Consider the following 18,690-nt stretch of genomic DNA (forward strand, 5'->3'; position numbering starts at 1 on the left):
ATCCCCAAAATATTCTTAAATTCCCCCCAAAATATCTCCAAAATATCATCAAATTCATTCCAAAATATCCCCGAATTTCCCCCAAATATCACCATTAAAATGTCACCAAATTATCCCCAAAATGTCCCCAAAATTCACCCCAAAACAACCCCAAATTTCCCCAAAATATCCCTAAATTCTCGCCCTGAATATCCCCAAATTTCTCCTAATTCCTCCCAAAAATATCCCCAAATCTTCTCCCCAAAATGTCCCCAAATGTCCCCAAAATATTCCCAAATCCTCACCCTGAATGTCCCAAAAATGTCCCCAAATTCTCCCAAAAATTCCCCTAAATATCCCCAAAATTGCAAAAAATTCACCCCAAATTTCATCTTTAAAATTTCCCCAAAATGTCCCAAAAATCTCCCCAAATTCACCCCAAAATATCCCAAAAATTTCCCTAAATATCCTCAAATTCTCCCCAAAATCTTCCCCAAATATCCCCAAAAATGTCCCTAAAATGTCCCAAAATATCCCCAAAAAATCCCCAAAATCTCTCCAAAAATTTCCTAAAATATTCCCAAAAAAGTCCCAAAATTCACCCCAAAATATTCCCAAATTTCCCCCAAATTTCATCTTTAAAATTTCCCTAAAACGTCCAAAAATATCCTCAAAATGTTCCCAAATTTTCCCCCAAAATTTCCCCAAATATCCCCAAAATGTCCCTAAAACTTCCCTAAATATCCCCAAATTTTTTTCCCCCAAATATCCTCAAAATCTCCCCAAATTTTCCCAAAATTTCCAAATTTCCCCCAAATTTCCCCAAATTTCATCTTTAAAATGTCCCAAAATATCCTCAAAATGTTCCCAAATTTCCCTCAAAACATCCCAAAAATGTCCCAAAAATCTCCCCAAATTCACCCCAAAATATCCCAAAAATTTCCCTAAAATATCCCCAAATTCTCCCCAAAATCTTCCCCCAAATATCCCCAAAAATGTCCCTAAAATGTCCCAAAATATCCCCAAAAAATCCCCAAAATCTCTCCAAAAATTTCCTAAAATATTCCCAAAAAAGTCCCAAAATTCACCCCAAAATATTCCCAAATTTCCCCCAAATTTCATCTTTAAAATTTCCCAAAAACATCCAAAAATATCCTCAAAATGTTCCCAAATTTTCCCCAAAATTTCCCTAAATATCCCCAAAATGTCCCTAAAATTTCCCTAAATATCCCCAAATTTTTTCCCCAAATATCCCCAAAATCTCCCCAAATTTTCCCAAAATTATTTCCAAATTTCCCCAAATTTCACCTTTAAAATGTCCCAAAATATCCTCAAAATGTTCCCAAATTTCCCTCAAAACATCCCAAAACTGTCCCCAAAGTATCCCAAAAATTTCCCCAAAATATCCCAAAATTCACCCCAAAATTCCCAAATTTCCCTTAAAATGTCCCAAAAAATGTCCCAAAAAATGTCCCCGAATTTTCCCCCAAAATCCCCAAATTCACCCCAAAATATTCCCAAATTTTCCCCAAATTTCATCTTTAAAATTTCCCCAAAATGTCCCAAAAATCTCCCCAAATTCTCCCCAAAATATCCCAAAAATTTCCCCAAAATATCCTCAAATTCTCCCCAAAATCTTCCCCCAAATATCCCCAAAAATGTCCCTAAAATGTCCCAAAATATCCCCAAAAAATCCCCAAAATCTCTCCAAAAATTTCCTAAAATATTCCCAAAATTTCTACAAATTCACCCCAAAATATTCCCAAATTTCCCCCAAATTTCATCCTTAAAATTTCCCAAAAACATCCCAAAATATCCTCAAAATATCCCCAAATTTTCCCCCAAAATTTCCCCAAATATCCCCAAAATGTCCCTAAAACTTCCCTAAATATCCCCAAATTTTTTTCCCCCAAATATCCTCAAAATCTCCCCAAATTTTCCCAAAATTTCCAAATTTCCCCCAAATTTCCCCAAATTTCATCTTTAAAATGTCCCAAAATATCCTCAAAATGTTTCCAAATTTCCCTCAAAACATCCCAAAAATGTCCCCAAAATATCCCAAAATTGTCCCCAAAATCTCCCCAAATTCACCCCAAAATATCCCAAAAATTTCCCTAAAATATCCCCAAAAAGTCCCCAAAATGTTCCCAAATTTTCCCCCAAATATCCTAAAAATTTCCCCAAAAATTTCCCCAAATATCCCCAAAAAATCCCCAAAATCTCCCCAAATCTTCCCCCAAATATCCCCAAAATATCCTCAAAATGTTCCCAAATTTCCCTCAAATTATCCCAAAAATATCCCCAAAATATCCCAAAAATGTCCCCAAAATCTCCCAAAATTGTCCCGAAAATATCCCAAAAATTTCCCTAAAATATCCCAAAATTCACCCCAAAATATCCCAAAAATATCCTCAAAATGTTCCCAAATTTCCCTCAAATTATCCCAAAAATTTCCCCAAAATATCCCAAAATTGTCCCCAAAAAATCCCAAAAATTTCCCCAAAATATTCCCAAATTTCTCTCAAATTATCTCAAAAATATCCCAAAAATTTTCCCCCAAATATCCCAAAAATTTCCCCAAAATGTTCCCAAATTTCCCCCAAAATCCCCAAAAGAAAATTCCCAAAATTCCCAATTTTTCTCCATTTTATTCCCATTTTTCAAACTGCCCCAGGAGGGGGAGGGGAAATCCCAAAATCCCCAAAATTCCCAAAATTCACCCCAAAAAATTCATTTCTGGAACCCAAAAATTCACTTTTGGAACCCAAAAATTCCCATTTTAAACCCAAATATTCTCATTTTTAACCCAAAAATTCGCCTTTGAGACCCAAAATTCACCTTTGGGACCCAAAAATTCCCATTTTTAACTCAAAAATTCATCTTTGAGATCCAAAAATTCACTTTTGGACCCAAAAATTCTCCTTTTGGAACCCAAAAATTCCCATTTTTAACCCAAAATTTCACCATTTTAAAGCCAAAATTCCAAATTTTAACCCCAAAAAATTCATCTTTAGAACCCAAAATTCTCCTTTTGGACCCAAAATTTCACCTTTGAGACCCAAAATTCTGTTTTTGGACCCAAAAATTCCTCTTTGGGACCCAAAAATTCCCATTTTAAACCCAAATATTCTCATTTTTAACCCAAAATTTCACCTTTGAGACCCAAAAATTCCCATTTTGGACCCAAAATTCATCTTTAGAACCCAAAAAATTCACCTTTTGAACCCAAAAATTCACTTTTGGAGCCAAAAATTCCCAATTTCAACCCAAAATTCCAAATTTTAACCCTAAAATTCTCATTTTTAACCCAAAAATTTCACCTTTCAGACCCGAAATTCCCATTTTTAACTCAAAAATTCACCTTTGGAACCCAAAAATTCCCATTTAGAACCCAAAATTTTTCATCAAAACCCAAAATTCCCATTTTCAACCCAAAAATTCACCTTTAGAACCCAAAAAATTCACGTTTAGAACCCAAAAATTCACCTTTGAGACACAAAATTTTCACCTTTGGAACCCAAAATTTCTCCTTTTGGACCCAAAAAATTCACCTTTTAGAACCCAAAAATTCCCAATTTCAACCCAAAAATTCTCATTTTTAACCCAAAAAGTCACTTTTGAGACCAAAAAATTCCTTTTATTCCTCAAAAAAACCCCAAAATTTTGGGCATTTTTTGGCCATTTTGGGTCGGATTTCTGATGGGTTTTCGGGGGATTTTTGGGATTTTTTTGGGGATTTTTGGGGATTTTTTGGATTTCCCAAAATTTTGGGGCTCCCCTCGCCCCTCCCCCACCCAGACCACACCCATTTTTTGTAAAAAATCCCAATTTTTCTCCATTTTTTCTCCATTTTTTCGCCGTTTCTCGCCGGATTTTCGCAGAGTTTTTGGATTTTTTCGAGGTTTTTTGGGGGGATTTTTGGGTTTTTTTTGGATTTCCCAAAATTTTGGGGATTCCCTCCCAAGCCACGCCCCTTTTCCCCTAAAAAAAATCCCAATTTTTCTCCATTTTTTCCCCATTTTTTCGCCGTTTCTCGCCGGATTTTCGCCGTTCTTTCACCATTTTTTGGGGGGATTTTTTGGGGGTTTTTTTTGGGTTTATTTGGATTTCCCAAAATTTTGGGGATCCCCTCCCAAGCCACGCCCTTTTTCCCTAAAAAATATCCCAATTTTCGCCATTTTTTCCCCATTTTTTCGCCGTTTCTCGCCGGATTTTCACAGAATTTTCCGATTTTTTTAGGGGATTTTTTGGGATTTCTTATGATCCCCCAAAATTTTGGGGATTCCCCTTGAAGCCACGCCCATTTCCCCTAAAAAATTCCCAATTTTTTCTATGATTTTTCGCCGTTTTTTTCCCATTTTTTCGCCGTTTCTCGCCGGATTTTCACCGTTCTTTCACCGTTTTTTGGGGGGATTTTTTGGGGGTTTCTTTGGGTTTATTTGGATTTCCCAAAATTTTGGGGATCCCCTTCAAGCCACGCCCCTTTCCCCTAAAAATTCCCAATTTTTTCGATGATTTTTCGCCGTTTTTTCCCAATTTTTTCACCATTTTTCACCGGATTTCCACAGAGTTTTCGGATTTTTTTAGGGGATTTTTTTGGATTTTTTATGATCCCCCAAAATTCTGGGAATCCCCTTCAAGCCACGCCCCTTTCCCCTAAAAAAATCCCAATTTTCTCGATGATTTTTCGCCGTTTTTTCCCATTTTTTCGCCGTTTTTTGCCCATTTTTTCGCCGTTTTTTCCCATTTTTTCGCCGGTTTTTCCCCGTTTTTTCGCCGTTTCTCGCCGGATTTTCGCCGTTTTTCCTCCGTTTTTTTGGGGATTTTTCGGGATTTCAGGTTTTTTGGGTTTTTTGGGGTTTTTGGGGTCACAGGGCCAGCTGGCAGTGGCAAAGCTCTTTGTACATCAGGCGGCGCAGGTGAGGCATGTCCTGCTGCGTGAAGCTGAAGGGACGACCCAGAGCCAGGAACTTGCAGTACTGAGGGGAAAAATTGGGGCAAAAATTAGGAGTTTTGGGGGCAGAGAGGTGGGGAGGGGGGAGGGGAGAATCCTAAAAAAAATCCTGAAAAAATTCCCGAAAAATTCCTGAAAAAATTCCCGAAAAATTCCTAAAATTCACAAAAAATTACCCAAAAAATTCCCAAAAAATTCCCAAAAAATTCCTAAAATTCACAAAAAATTACCCAAAAAATTACCCAAAAAATTACCCAAAAAATCACCTGAAAAGGAAAAAAAAAAACTCTCAAAAACTAACCCTAAAAATCTCCTAGAAAACCCCAAAAAATTCCGGAAAAATCCCACAAAAAAAGCTAAAAAATCCCTAAAAAAACAAACAAAAAACCCCAAAAAAATCCCCAAAAAAATCACCCGAAAAATCACTTGCAAAAGGAAAAAAATTCTTTGCAAATAATTGCAAAAATCTTCTAAAGAAATCCCAAAAAATCCCAAAAAAATTCCGCAAAAAAAAGCCAAAAAATGAGAATTTTGGGGTCGTGGAGGTGGGGAGGGGGGAGGGGAGAATCCTAAAAAAAATCCTGAAAAAAATCCTGAAAAAATTCCCAAAAAAATCTCACAAGAAAGCCAAAAAAACCGGAAAAAACAAAAAAAAAAAAATTCCCCGAAATTTACCCAAAAAATGACCTGAAAAGGAAAAAAAAAAGTCCAAAAATCCCCTAAAAATAAAAAACAAATCCTCCCAAAAAATCCCAAAAACGACCCAAAAAACTCACAAAAAAGCAAAAAAATCCCTCAAAAAATCCCCTAAAAAATCCCCAAAAAATTCACCCAAAAATCCCCAAAAAAGTCACCCGAAAAGTGACCTGAAAAGGAAAAAAAAAGTCCAAAAATCCCCTAAAAATAAAAACAAAAATACTCCCAAAAAAATCCTCCCAAAAAATCCCAAAAACGTCCCAAAAAAATCCCACAAAAAAGCCAAAAAATCCCCCCAAAAATCCCCTAAAAAATCCCCAAAAAATTCACCCAAAAAATCCCAAAAAATTACCCAAAAAATCACCCAAAAAGGAAAAAAATTCTCAATAAATAAGTCCAAAAATCGCCTAAAAATCAAAACAAAATTTTCCAAAAAATCTCCCAAAAAAACCTGAAAAAATGCCAAAAAAAGCGCCAAAAATCACTCAAAAAATCCCAAAAAAAATCCCCCAAAAAATCACCTGAAAAGGAAAAAAATTCTCTGCAAATGAGTCCAAAAATCTCCTAAAAAAACCCAAAAAAATCCCATAAAAAACCCAAAAAATCCCGAAAAATCCTGAAAAATCCCACAAAAAAGCCAAAAATCCCCTAAAAAAACCCAAAAGAATCACCCAAAAAAACCTCCCAAAAAATCCCCCAAAAATCCCAAAATTGCCCCAAAACACCCCAAAATCCCTGAAAAAAAATCCCAAAATAAAAAAAAATCCCAGAATTTAAAAAAAATCCCAAAATTCCAAAAAAAATCCCCAAAAATGCCCCCAAAAAATTCCCAAATTCCCCCCAAAAATCCTCCAAAACACCCCAAGAATTCCCAAAAAAATCCTGAAATTCCCCAAAAATCCCCTAAAGAAATCCCCAAAAAATCCCCAAAAAAATTTTTAAAAATGCCCCAAAGTTCCCCAAAAATCCCCCAAAATCCCCTAAAAAACTCCCCAAAAAATTCCAAAATTCTCCAAAAAATCCCAAAATCCCCCAAAATCTCCCAAAAAATCCCAAAATTCCCCAAAATCCCCCAAACTCTCACCTGCAGCACAAAAGCTCCACAGTCACTGTCGTTGTTCTGCCGAGCCACGTTCTGGGAAAAACAAATTTGGGGATTTTAGGGATTTTTGGGAGGAAATTTGGGGGTTTTTGGGGGATGTTTGGGGGATTTTTGGGGATTTTTGGGGGAATTTTTTTGGATTTTTTTGGTGATTTTTCACGGATTTTTTGGAAGACTTTTGGAATTTTTTTTTATTTTGGGGAGGAAATTCGGGGATTTTGGGGAGTTTTTGGGGATTTTTTTGGGATTTTTGGGGGGATTTTTTGGGAATTTAGGGTGATTTTTTGGGGGATTTGGGGGGGATTTTTGGGAAATTTTTGGGGAATTTTGGGGGATTTTTGGGGATTTTTTTGGTGATTTTTTGGGAGATTTTTGGAAGGATTTTTGAGGGATTTTTTGGGCAATTTTTTGGGGATTTTTGGGGATTTTGGGGTGATTTTTGAGGGATTTTTTGGGGGATTTTGAGAGATTTTTGGGTGGATTTTTGGGGAATTTTTTGGGATTTTTGGGTGATTTTTCGGGTATTTTTGGGGATTTTTGGGAGGATTTTTTGGCGAATTTTGGGTGATTTTTGTGATTATTTTGGGGTAATTTTGGGATTATTTTGGGTTTTTCTTAGAGCAATTTTTGTGATTATTTTGGGATAATTTGGGGTGTTTTCCTGATGAATTTTGGGGTTTTTTTTGGGGGTTTTTCACAGGAATTTTTGGGATTATTTTGGGATAATTTTGGGGTATATTTTAATAAATTTTGGTGATTATTTTGGGATAATTTCGGGTGTTTTCCTGCCGGATTTTGGGGTAATTTTGGGGTCGATTTTGGGGTTTTTCATAGGAATTTTTGGGATCATTTGGGGATAATTTGGGGTTTATTCTGATGAATTTCTGTGATTATTTTGGGGTAATTTTGGGTCATTTTTGGGGTAATTTTGGGATAATTTTGGGGTGTTTTTGGGGTTTTTCACAGGAATTTATGGGGCAATTTTGGGGTAATTTTGGGGTGGATTTTGGGGTGTTTTTGGGATTATTTTGGGGTGATTTTGGGATAATTTTGGGGTTTTTTTTGGGTTTTTCAGAGGAATTTTTGGGATAATTTTGGGATAATTTTCAGATTATTTTGGGGTAATTTTGGGGTAACTTCGGGGAATTTTTGGGGTAATTTTGGGATAATTTTGGGATAATTTTGGGGTGGATTTTGGGTTATTTTTGGGGTAATTTTGGGGTGGATTTTTGGATAATTTTGGGGTAATTTTGGAATAATTTTGGGATAATTTTGGAGTAATTTTGGGTTATTTTTGGGGTAATTTTGGGGTGGATTTTTGGATAATTTTGGGATAATTTGGGGGTTTTTTTGGGGTTTTTCCCAGGAATTTTTGGGATTATTTTGGGGTAACTTTGGGATAATTTTGGGGTATCTTTGGGGTTTTTCACAGGAATTTATGGGGCAATTTTGGGATAATTTTGGGGTAATTTTGGGATAATTTTGGGGTGGATTTTGGGTTATTTTTGGGGTAATTTTGGGGTGGATTTTTGGATAATTTTGGGGTAATTTTGGGGTGGATTTTGGGGTAATTTTGGGATAATTTTGGGGTTTTTTTGGGGTTTATTCTGATGAATTTTTGGGATTATTTTGGGGTAACTTTGGGATAATTTTGGGGTGTTTTTGGGGTTTTTCACAGGAATTTATGGGGCAATTTTGGGATAATTTTGGGGTAGATTTTGGATAATTTTGGGGTAATTTTGGGGTGGATTTTGGGATTATTTTGGGGTAACTTTGGGATAATTTTGGGGTTCTTTTGGGGTTTTTCACAGGAATTTTTGGGATTATTTTGGGGTAACTTTGGGATAATTTTGGGGTTTTTTTGGGGTTTTTCACAGGAATTTTTGAGATTATTTTGGGGTAACTTTGGGGCAATTTCGGGGTAATTTTGGGTCATTTTTGGTGTTTTTCACAGGAATTTATGGGGCAATTTTGGGATAATTTTGGCGTAATTTTGGGATAATTTTGGGGTGGATTTTGGGGTAATTTTGGGATTATTTTGGGGTAATTTTGGGGTAATTTTGGGATAATTTTGGGGTTTTTTTGGGCTTTTTCCCAGGAATTTTTGGGATTATTTTGGGATCATTTGGGGATAATTTGGGGTTTATTCTGATAAATTTTTGTGATTATTTTGGGATTATTTTGTGATAATTTTGGGCGATTTCCTGCCCGATTTTGGGGTGGATTTTGGGGATTTTTGGAGTTTTTCCCAGGAATTTCTGTGATTATTTTGGGATAATTTCAGGGTAATTTTGGGGTGATTTTGGGATTATTCTGGGGTAATTTTGGGATAATTTTGGGGTTTTTTTGGGGTTTTTCACAGGAATTTATGGGGCAATTTTGGGATAATTTTGGGATAATTTTGGGGTTTTTTTGGGGTTTTTCCCAGGAATTTTTGGGATTATTTTGGGATAATTTGGGGTAATTTTGGGGTAATTTCAGGATAATTTTGGGATAATTTTGGGGTTTTTTTGGGGTTTATTCTGATGAATTTCTGTGATTATTTTGGGATAATTTTGGGATAATTTTGGGGTGTTTTTGGGGTTTTTCACAGGAATTTTTGGGATTATTTTGGGATAATTTTGGGGTAACTTTGGGATAATTTTGGGATTATTTTGGGGTAACTTTGGGATAATTTTGGGGTGTTTTTGGGGTTTTTCACAGGAATTTATGGGGCAATTTTGGGATAATTTTGGGATAATTTTGGGGTGGATTTTGGGTTATTTTTGGGGTAATTTTGGCATAATTTTGGGGTTTTTTTGGGCTTTTTCCCAGGAATTTTTGGGATGATTTTGGGATCATTTGGGGATAATTTGGGGTTTATTCTGATGAATTTCTGTGATTATTTTGGGATAATTTCGGGATAATTTTGGGGTCGATTTTGGGGTTTTTCATAGGAATTTTTGGGATCATTTTGGGATAATTTGGGGTTTATTCTGATGAATTTCTGTGATTATTTTGGGGTAACTTTGGGGTAACTTTGGGGTGTTTTTGGAATTATTTTGGGGTAATTTTGGGATAATTTTGGGTTTTTTTGGGGGTTTTTCACAGGAATTTTTGGGATAATTTTGGGGAAATTTTGGGGTAACTTTGGGGTGGATTTTGGGGTATTTTTGGGGTTTTTCACAGGAATTTTTGGGATTATTTTGGGATAATTTTCGGATTATTTTGGGGTAATTTTGGGGTAACTTCAGGGAATTTTTGGGGTAATTTTGGGATAATTTTGGGATAATTTTGGGGTAATTTTGGGGTGGATTTTGGGGTAATTTTGGGATAATTTTGGGGTAATTTTGGGATAATTTTGAGGTTTTTTTTGGGGTTTTTCACAGGAATTTATGGGATTATTTTGGGGTGGATTTTGGGGTAATTTTGGGGTAACTTTGGGGTAATTTTGGGATTATTTTGGGGTTTTTTAGGGGTTTTTTTGGGATTTTTCACAGGAATTTTTGGGATTAATTTGGGGTCGATTTTGGGGTAATTTTGGGGTAACTTTGGGGTAATTTTGGGGTTAATTTTGGGGTAACTTTTGGATTATTTTGAGATAATTTTGGGATTATTTTGGGATTATTTTGGGATAATTTGGGGTTTATTCTGATAAATTTCTGTCACTATTTTGGGATAATTTTGGGATAATTTTGGGGTAATTTCAGGGTGTTTTTGGGTCATTTTTGGGGTGTTTCCTCACCATTTTAAAGGCTCCTCTCCAGCCCTCCCTGAAGTCAGGTCTCTCCTTCTTGTCAGCCTCGGCCTGGAGGTAGCGGCAGATGTGCTGGGGGCGGGGCCAAAGAAAAAGGGGCGGGGCCAAGGAAAAAGGGGCGTGGTCAGAGAAAAGGGGCGTGGTCAGGTGGGCGTGGTCACCCAGGGGCGTGGTCAAACAGACCACACCCACCTGGGGCTTCTTCTCCCCCCAAAAATCCCCGAGAAACGCCAAAAACAGAAAAAAAAAAATCTCAAAAAACACAAAAAAAGTGAAAAAAAACCCCCCCAAAAAACCACAAAAAACCCTGAAAAAAAAGCCCAAAAAAACCCCAAAAAAATACCCCAAAAAACCCCAAAAGAATACCCCAAAAAACCCCAAAGAACCAGCAAAAATAAACCCAAAAAATAAAAAAAAAACAGAAAAAAACCTCCAAAAAACCCCCAAAAAACAGAAAGGAAACCTCCAAAAAAAACCCCAAAAAACCCCAAAAAAACAGAAAGAAACAAGAAACAAAAAAAAAAATCCAAAAAATCAGAAAAAACAGAAAAACCAGCGAAAACACCCCCAAAAAATTCACAAAAAACCAGAAATAAAATCTCCTAAAAATATCCCAAAAAAACCCCCAAAGAAACAGCCAAAAAAACCCTCCAAAAAACCTCAAAACCCCCCAAAAAAACTTCAAAAAAACCCCAAAAAACCCCCAAAAACACCAGCAAGAAAGCCCAAAAAACCCGAAAAAAAACAGGAAAAAAACCAAAAAATACCCCAAAAAACCCCAACCCGCACTAACTCCTCCCACTCCAATTAAAGCCCCACCCACTTCTAATTAACATATATTGACCCCGCCCACTTTAGGGCTGGCCACGCCCCCATTTCTGACCCCAAATTTAACCCTTTCCACCCCACTTTCTGACCAATTCACGCCTCCAAATTAACTCCTTCCTCGCCAATTCAATCCCCACCCATTTCTAATTACCATATCTTGACCACGCCCACCTTAGGGCTGGCCACGCCCCTTTTTTGCTCCAAATTTAACCCTTTCCACCCCATTTTTGGACCAAGTCACACCACCCAATTAACTCCTCCCACTCCAACTCAATTCCCACCCGTTTCTAATTAACATATATTGACCACGCCCACTCTGAGGCTGGCCACGCCCACTTTTTTTTGGCACCAAACCCCTCCTGATTTAACCCTTTCCACCCCATTTTCAGAGCAATTCACGCCACCAAACTAACTCCTCCCACTCCAATTTGTAATTAAACATCATTTACAATTAAGACCGATTGACCACGCCCACACCGGGATTGGCCACGCCCATTTTTGCTCCAAATTTAACCCTTTCCTGCCCGTTTCCAGCACAATTCACACCACCAAATGAACTTCTCCCACTCCAATTAAAGCCCCACCCATTTCTAATTAACATATATTGACCACGCCCACTCTGAGGCTGGCCCCGCCCCCTTTCCGGCCCCGCCCACCTTGGGGCAGCGGCGGTTCAGAGTCCTCTGAGAATCGAAATACAGAATTCTCCTCCTGGCGACGTCGACGGCGACAAGCGACCAGTGAACCTCCAGGTGGATGGGGATCAGCAGCAGCTCCTTGCCGAAAATGTCCACCTGGCAGGGGCGGGGCGGGGCTGGGACACGCCCACCGGGGGACACGCCCAGCCGGGGACATGGCCAGTCCCGGGAAAAATCCCGGCGGAAATTGGGGAAAATTGGGGAAAATTTGGGGGGAAATTGGGGAAAAATTGGGGAAAATAGCAAAAAAAATTGGGAAAAATTGGGCGAAATTGAGGGGATGGAGAGGCCACGCCCATTTGGGGACACGCCCACCCGGGGACACGCCCAGTCCCGGAAAAATCCCGGTGGAAATTGGGGAAAAATTGGAGAAATTAGGGACAAAAATGGGGGAATTTGGGGGAAATTGAGGGGATGGAGAGGCCACGCCCATTTGGGGACACGCCCACCCGGAACACGCCCACCTGGGCGCACGCCCACAAAAGGACACGCCCACCCCCCAAAAAAATTAGGCAAAAATTGGGTAGAAAAAGCCCAAAAAATGGGTGAAAAGTGAGGAGAATTGAAGAGGAGGCCACGCCCAGTTTTGGCCACACCCACCTCGGAGGCCACGCCCACCTCGGAGGCCACGCCCACCAGAGCCCACACCCAAAAAATCTCATCGAAAACAGTTGAAAATTGACCCAAATTAGGCAAAATTGAGGAATGTTAATTAGAAGCCTCCGAGGCCACGCCCACCGTCGTGACCACGCCCACCCCGTAAGCCCCGCCCCCTGGCCCCGCCCCCCAAGCCCCGCCCCCTCACGTTCTTGGTCCAGCGCTGCACTCCCTCGTAGCCGCGAGTTCTCAGCTTGTCGTAGAAGAACGAGTTGAAGAAGTGAACCTGGGGAGGGGGCGGGGCTGGCGTTGGACACGCCCACTCAGGGCTGGGACACACCTGGGTGAGGCCACGCCCACCTGGGACACACCTGAGATAGACCACGCCCACCTGGGGACACACCCACTCACACCTGGACACACCTGCGTGAGGCCACGCCCACCTGGGACACACCTGAGATAGGCCACGCCCTCCTGGGACACACCTGGGTGAGGCCACGCCACCCTGGGCCACGCCCACTCACACCTGGGACACACCTGGGTGAGGCCACGCCCACCTGGGACACACCTGGGTGAGGCCACGCCCTCCTGGGACACACCTGAGATAGGCCACGCCCACCTGGGACACGCCCACTTACACACCTGGGACACACCTGAGCCACACCCATCCATTTGTGACACACCCAGGTGAGGCCACGCCCGCCTGGGCCACGCCCAAGCCACGCCAACTCGGTTCAAACACACCTGGGCCACGCCCTGGTGGAGCCACGCCCACCTGGGCCACGCCCACTCTCACCTGGGCCACGCCCATTCCTGCAGAAGTCACCTGAGCCACGCCCAGGTGAGGCCACGCCCACACATCTGAGCCACGCCCACCCAGCTGGGGAGAGTCATTCTCATTGGCCACGCCCATTTAGGCCACGCCCACCTCAGGCCACGCCCACCGGGGCCACGCCCACTCTCACCTTGTCGGGCACGGCGTCCATGACGAGATCTCCATACATGTTCATCACCTGGGAAATCCCAAAAAATATCCTAAATTCACCTGAGGAACCCAAAAAATCTCACCTGGAGATCCCAAAAATTTCCAAAATTCACCTGGGAAATCCCAAAAAAAATCACAAAATTCACCTCAGGAACTCAAAATTCCCAAAATTCACCTGGAGATCCCAAAAAATCTCACCTGGGAACCCAAAATTCACCTGGTGGATCCTAAAATTCACCTGGAAATCCCAAAATTCAGCTGGAGATCCCAAAGTTCCCAAAATTTTAATTTATAAAAAATCAGAAAGATTCAAAAAAAATTTTTTAAAAATTCAAAAAAAATTCCAAAAAAAATTCCACAAAAATTCCCCAAAAATTGCCAAATTCCCAAAAACTCCAAAAAATCTCAAAAAAAAAAAAAAAAAAAAAAATTTAAAAATCAAAAAATCCCCAAAAAATCCCCAAAAATCAAAAAAATCCATAAAAATCCCCAAAATAAAAAAATCCCCCAAAATCCCCCAAAACCCCCAAAAATCCCCAAAAAAATCACAAAAAATCCACAAAAATCAAAAAATCCAAAATCCCAAAAATCCCAAAATCCCCAAAAAATCCAAAAATCAAAATCACCAATAAAATCAAAAAAATTCCCCAAATAATCCCCAAAAATCAAAAAATCCCAAAAAAATCCCAAAAATCCCCCAAAAAATCCACAAAAATCCCAAAAAATCCCCCAAAAAATCCACAAAAATCCCCAAAAATCCCCCAAAAATCCCCCAAAAAATCCCAAAAAAATCCCCAAAAAATCTCAAAAAATCCCCAAAAAATCCCCCAAAAAATCCCAAAAAATCCCCAAAAAACCCCAAAAAATCCAATTAAAATCCCCCAAAAAATCCCAAAATCCCCAAAAAACCCCAAAAAATCCAATTAAATCCCAAAAATCCCACAAAAATCACCAAAATCCCCAAAAAACCCCCAAAAAATCCCCAAAAATCCCCCAAAAAATTAAAAAAAATACAAAAAAATCCAAAAATCCCAAAAATCCAAAATCCCCAAAAATCCCACCCCCAAAACCCCAAACCCCCCAAACCCCCAAAACCCCCAAAAAAACCCCCCAAACCTGGTCGTTGAGCCAGTTGGGGCCATAGAGGGTCTGCAGGTCGTCCATGGTGAGCACGTGACGTTTGTAGTTCACCCGAAATCCTCGCAGCAGAGCGTTCCCTGGGAGGCGCTGGTAGGACTGCAGGAGCTGCTGCACCGAGCCTCGCCTGGGGGCAGATCCCAAATATCCCGAAATGCCCCAAAATTCCCAACATTCCCAAAAAAAACCCCGAGAAAATCCGAGATTCCTGGCCGAAATTAGCCAAAATTGGGGTAAATTGGCTCAAAATCGGCTGATATTGACTCTAAATCCACCCAAATTTAAACCCTCCGGAGCTCACTGCTGAGTCCTAATCCTAGAAATTCCTGAGGGATCCAAAATTCCCAGAATTCCCAAAAAAACCCCCAAAAAAATCAGAGATTCTTAGTCGAAATGAGCCAAAATCGACCTAAAATTGGGTTAAATTGACCCAAATTCCACCTGAATCCATGGAAAGTTTAGCTCTAGGAAATTCCCAACAATTCCCAATCCTGGAAATCCCCAAATTCCCAGAATTCCCAGAATTCCTAAAAAAAAAAAATCCCGAAAAAATCGGAAATTCGTAGCCGAAATTAGCCAAAATTGGGGTAAATGGGCTCAAAAATTGGGCTAAATTGAACAAAAATCCACCTAAACCCACCCAAAATTGAGTTTTTTTTCAACAAGTGCAATCCTGGAAATTCCTGAAAAGTCAGAATTCCCAGAATTCCCAAAAAAATCCCAAAAAAATTTCGAAATTCCTGTCTGGAATGAGCGAAAATTGGGGTGAATTGACTCAAAATTGGGATAAATCGACCCAAAATCCACCCAAATTTAAACCCTCTGAAGCTCAGCACTGAATCCTAATCCTAGAAATTCCCCTGGAGTCAGAATTCCTGAAATTCCCAAAAAAAGCCCCAAAAAAATCCGAAATTCTTAGTCGAAATGAGCCAAAATTGACGTAAAATTGGGTTAAATTGACCCAAAATCCACCTGAAGCCACCTAAAGTTAAGCCCTGGGAAAATTCCCAATTTCTCTGCTGGACTGAGCCTCGCCTGGGGGGAGATCATGAAATTCCCGAAATGTCTCAAAATTCCGGGAATTCCCAAAAAAAACCCTAAGAAAATCCGAAATTCGTAGCCGAAATTAGCCAAAATTGGGGTAAATTGGCTCAAAATCGGCTGAAATTGACTCTAAATCCACCCAAATTTAAACCCTCCGGAGCTCACTGCTGAGTCCTAATCCTAGAAATTCCTGAGGGATCCAAAATTCCCAGAATTCCCAAAAAAACACAAAAAAAATCGGAGATTCCTGGCCGAAATTAGCCAAAATCGACGTAAAATTGGGTTAAATTGACCCAAAATCCACCTGAAGCCACCTAAAGTTAAGCCCTGGGAAAATTCCCAATTTCTCTGCTGGACCGAGCCTCGCCTGGGGCGAGATCCCAAATATCCCGAAATGTCCCAAAATTCTCAAAATTCCCAAAAAAAACCCCGAGAAAATCCGAGATTCCTGGCCGAAATTAGCCAAAATCGACATAAAATTGGGTTAAATTGACCCAAAATCCACCTGAAGCCACCTGAAGTTTAGCTTTAGGAAATTCCCAATAATTCCCAATCCTAGAAATCCCCAAATTCCCGGAATTCCCAGAATTCCCAAAAAAAAATCCCGAAAAAATCCAAAATTCGTAGCCGAAATTAGCCAAAATTGGGGTAAATCGACTCAAAAATTGGGATAAATTGACCCAAAATCCACCTGAAGTTTAGCTCTGGAAAATTCCCAACAAATCCCAATCCTAGGAATTCCCATGGAGTTGGAATTCCCAAAAAATCCCCCCAAAAATCCCACAAAAAATCTCCAAAAAATCTGAAAAAATCCCCAAAAAATCAAAAAAATCTGAAAAATTGCCCAAAAAATTCCCCAAAAATTTCCCCAAAAATCGGCAAAAATCCCCAAAAAAATCTCCAAAAAGTCTAAAAAAATCCCCCCAAAAAATCCCCAAAAAATCCCAAAAAATTCAGAAAAATTTCCCCAAAAATTCCCAAAAAATCCCCCAAAAATTTCAAAGAAATCTGAAAAAAAAACCCCAAAAAATCCCAAAAAATCCTCAAAAAACTGCAAAAAAAAATCTCAAAAAAAAATCATAAAAAATCCCCCAAAAAACCCAAAAAAATCCCAAAAAAATCTCAAAAACCCCCCAAAAAATCCCCAGAAAAATCCCTAAAAATCAAAAAAAATCCCCCAAAAAATCTCAAAAATTCCCCCAAAAAATAAAAAAAATCCAAAAAAAAAACTAAAAAAATTTTTTAAAAGATCTGAAAAATCTGAAAAAATCCCCAAAAAATCCCCTAAAAAAACCCCCAAAAATCCCAAAAAAATCTCAAAAAACCCCCAAAATCCCCAGAAAAATCCCTGAAAATCCCAAAAAATCCCCCAAAAAGTCCCAAAAAAATCCCAAAAAATTTCAAAAAAATCTGAAGAAATCCCCAAAAAATCCCCCCAAAAAATCCCCAAAAACCCTCAAAAAAATCTGAAAAAAACCCCCAAAAATCCCAAAAAATCTCAAAAAAAATTATATAAAATCCCCCAAAAATCTCAAAAAAACCCCAAAAAATCCCCAAAAAAACCCCAAAAACCCCCAAAAAACCTCAAAAAAAATCATAAAAAATCCCCAAAAAATCCCAAAAAACCCCCAAAAAATCCCAAAAAATCCCAAAAAAATCCCAAAAACCCCCCAAACCCCCCAAAACCCCCCAAATTCCCCCGAACCCACCTCTGTGGGGTGCTGAACTCCTGCTGGAAGATGTCCTCGAGCTTCTCCACCACCTCGTCGGCGCTGACGGGGATCAGGCTGCCGTAGGCCTGCAGGAACTCGTCCAGAATGCCTGAAATTCGGGGATTTTGGGGCTTTGGGGACGTCATCGGGGCACAGAGACACCAAGATTCCCAAAATTCCCCAAATTTTGGTGAAATTTTGGTGAAATTCGGGTGAAAAACGGTAAAAATATGACCCAAAATGAGATAAATTGACCCAAAATTGGGAGGTTTTAATGGAATTTGGGAATTTTGGGGCTTTGGGGACGTCATCGGGGCACAGAGACACCGAAATTCCCCAAATTCCCCAAATTTTGGTGAAATTTTGGTGAAATTTTGGCGAAATTCCCGCGAAAAACGGGAAAAATATGAGCGAAATTTGACCTAAAATTGGGTAAATTGACCCAAAATTGGGAGGTTTTAATGGAATTTGTAAATTTTAGGGTTTGGTGACGTCATCAGAGCATCCTGACCCCATAATTCCCGAAATTTTTGTGTAATTTTGGTGAAATTTGGGCAAAAACCGGTAAAAATATGAGCGAAATTCGACCCAAATGAGCCAAAATTTGGGTAAATCGACCCAAAATTGGGAAGTTTCACAGGAATTTGGGAATTTTAGGGTTTGGTGACGTCATCAGAGCATCCTGACCCCAAAATTCCCGAAATTTTGTGAAATTTTGGTGAAATTTGGGCAAAAAATGGTAAAAATATGAGCGAAATTCGACCCAAATGAGCCAAAATTTGGGTAAATTGACCCAAAATTGGGAAGTTTTACAGGAATTTGGGGATTTTCGGGGTTGGTGACGTCATGGGGATTCCCGAAATCCAAAAAAAATCCCAAAAATTCCCAAAAAATCCCAAAAAAATCCACCCAGAATCCCAAAAACGTCCTGAAATTGGGACTTGATGACGTCACAGCCCCTCGATGACGTCATCGACCCGAAACCCGGTGACGTCATCGTCCCAAATTCCATCCACCAATGACGTCACAGCCCCAAAATCCCCCCAAATTTTGGCTCCCAATGACGTCATCACCACAAAATCCCGTTTCCCGATGACGTCATCACCCCAAATCCCCCCAAATTCTGCTTCTTGATGACGTCATCACCCCCAAAATCCTGTTTCCTGATGACGTCACAACCCCAAATTCTCCACCCTGATGACGTCACAACTCCAAATTCCAT

General features: G+C 39.7%; 1 protein-coding gene and 1 long non-coding RNA gene across 3 annotated transcripts in view; one reads left to right on the top strand and one right to left on the bottom strand.

The window, feature by feature from the left end:
- Positions 1 to 4,048: 4,048 nt before the first annotated feature.
- LOC146423168 (uncharacterized) overlaps positions 4,049 to 18,690 on the top strand; it is a 59,231-nt gene continuing 44,589 nt past the window's right edge. Inside the window, exon 1 of the long non-coding RNA XR_014847711.1 lies at positions 4,049 to 4,074. This is a non-coding gene — a long non-coding RNA (uncharacterized LOC146423168). The remainder of the gene's footprint in view (positions 4,075 to 18,690) is intronic.
- The window catches only part of SENP3 (SUMO specific peptidase 3), a 46,555-nt gene continuing 32,565 nt past the window's right edge, over positions 4,701 to 18,690 (bottom strand). For both annotated transcript variants that reach the window (XM_085045148.1, XM_085045147.1), the window contains exons 13-20: positions 17,466 to 17,577; positions 14,692 to 14,839; positions 13,556 to 13,603; positions 12,799 to 12,876; positions 11,952 to 12,089; positions 10,456 to 10,539; positions 6,714 to 6,764; positions 4,701 to 4,958 (exon numbers count right to left, since the gene is read on the bottom strand). In XM_085045148.1, the coding sequence (XP_084901274.1) occupies positions 4,848 to 4,958; positions 6,714 to 6,764; positions 10,456 to 10,539; positions 11,952 to 12,089; positions 12,799 to 12,876; positions 13,556 to 13,603; positions 14,692 to 14,839; positions 17,466 to 17,577 (770 nt within the window). In that variant the 3' untranslated portion in view covers positions 4,701 to 4,847. The remainder of the gene's footprint in view (positions 4,959 to 6,713; positions 6,765 to 10,455; positions 10,540 to 11,951; positions 12,090 to 12,798; positions 12,877 to 13,555; positions 13,604 to 14,691; positions 14,840 to 17,465; positions 17,578 to 18,690) is intronic.

The sequence above is a fragment of the Lichenostomus cassidix genome, unplaced genomic scaffold (assembly GCF_008360975.1).
Source record: "Lichenostomus cassidix isolate B80296 unplaced genomic scaffold, HeHo_3.0 HiC_scaffold_34, whole genome shotgun sequence".
Lineage (NCBI taxonomy): Eukaryota > Metazoa > Chordata > Aves > Passeriformes > Meliphagidae > Lichenostomus > Lichenostomus cassidix.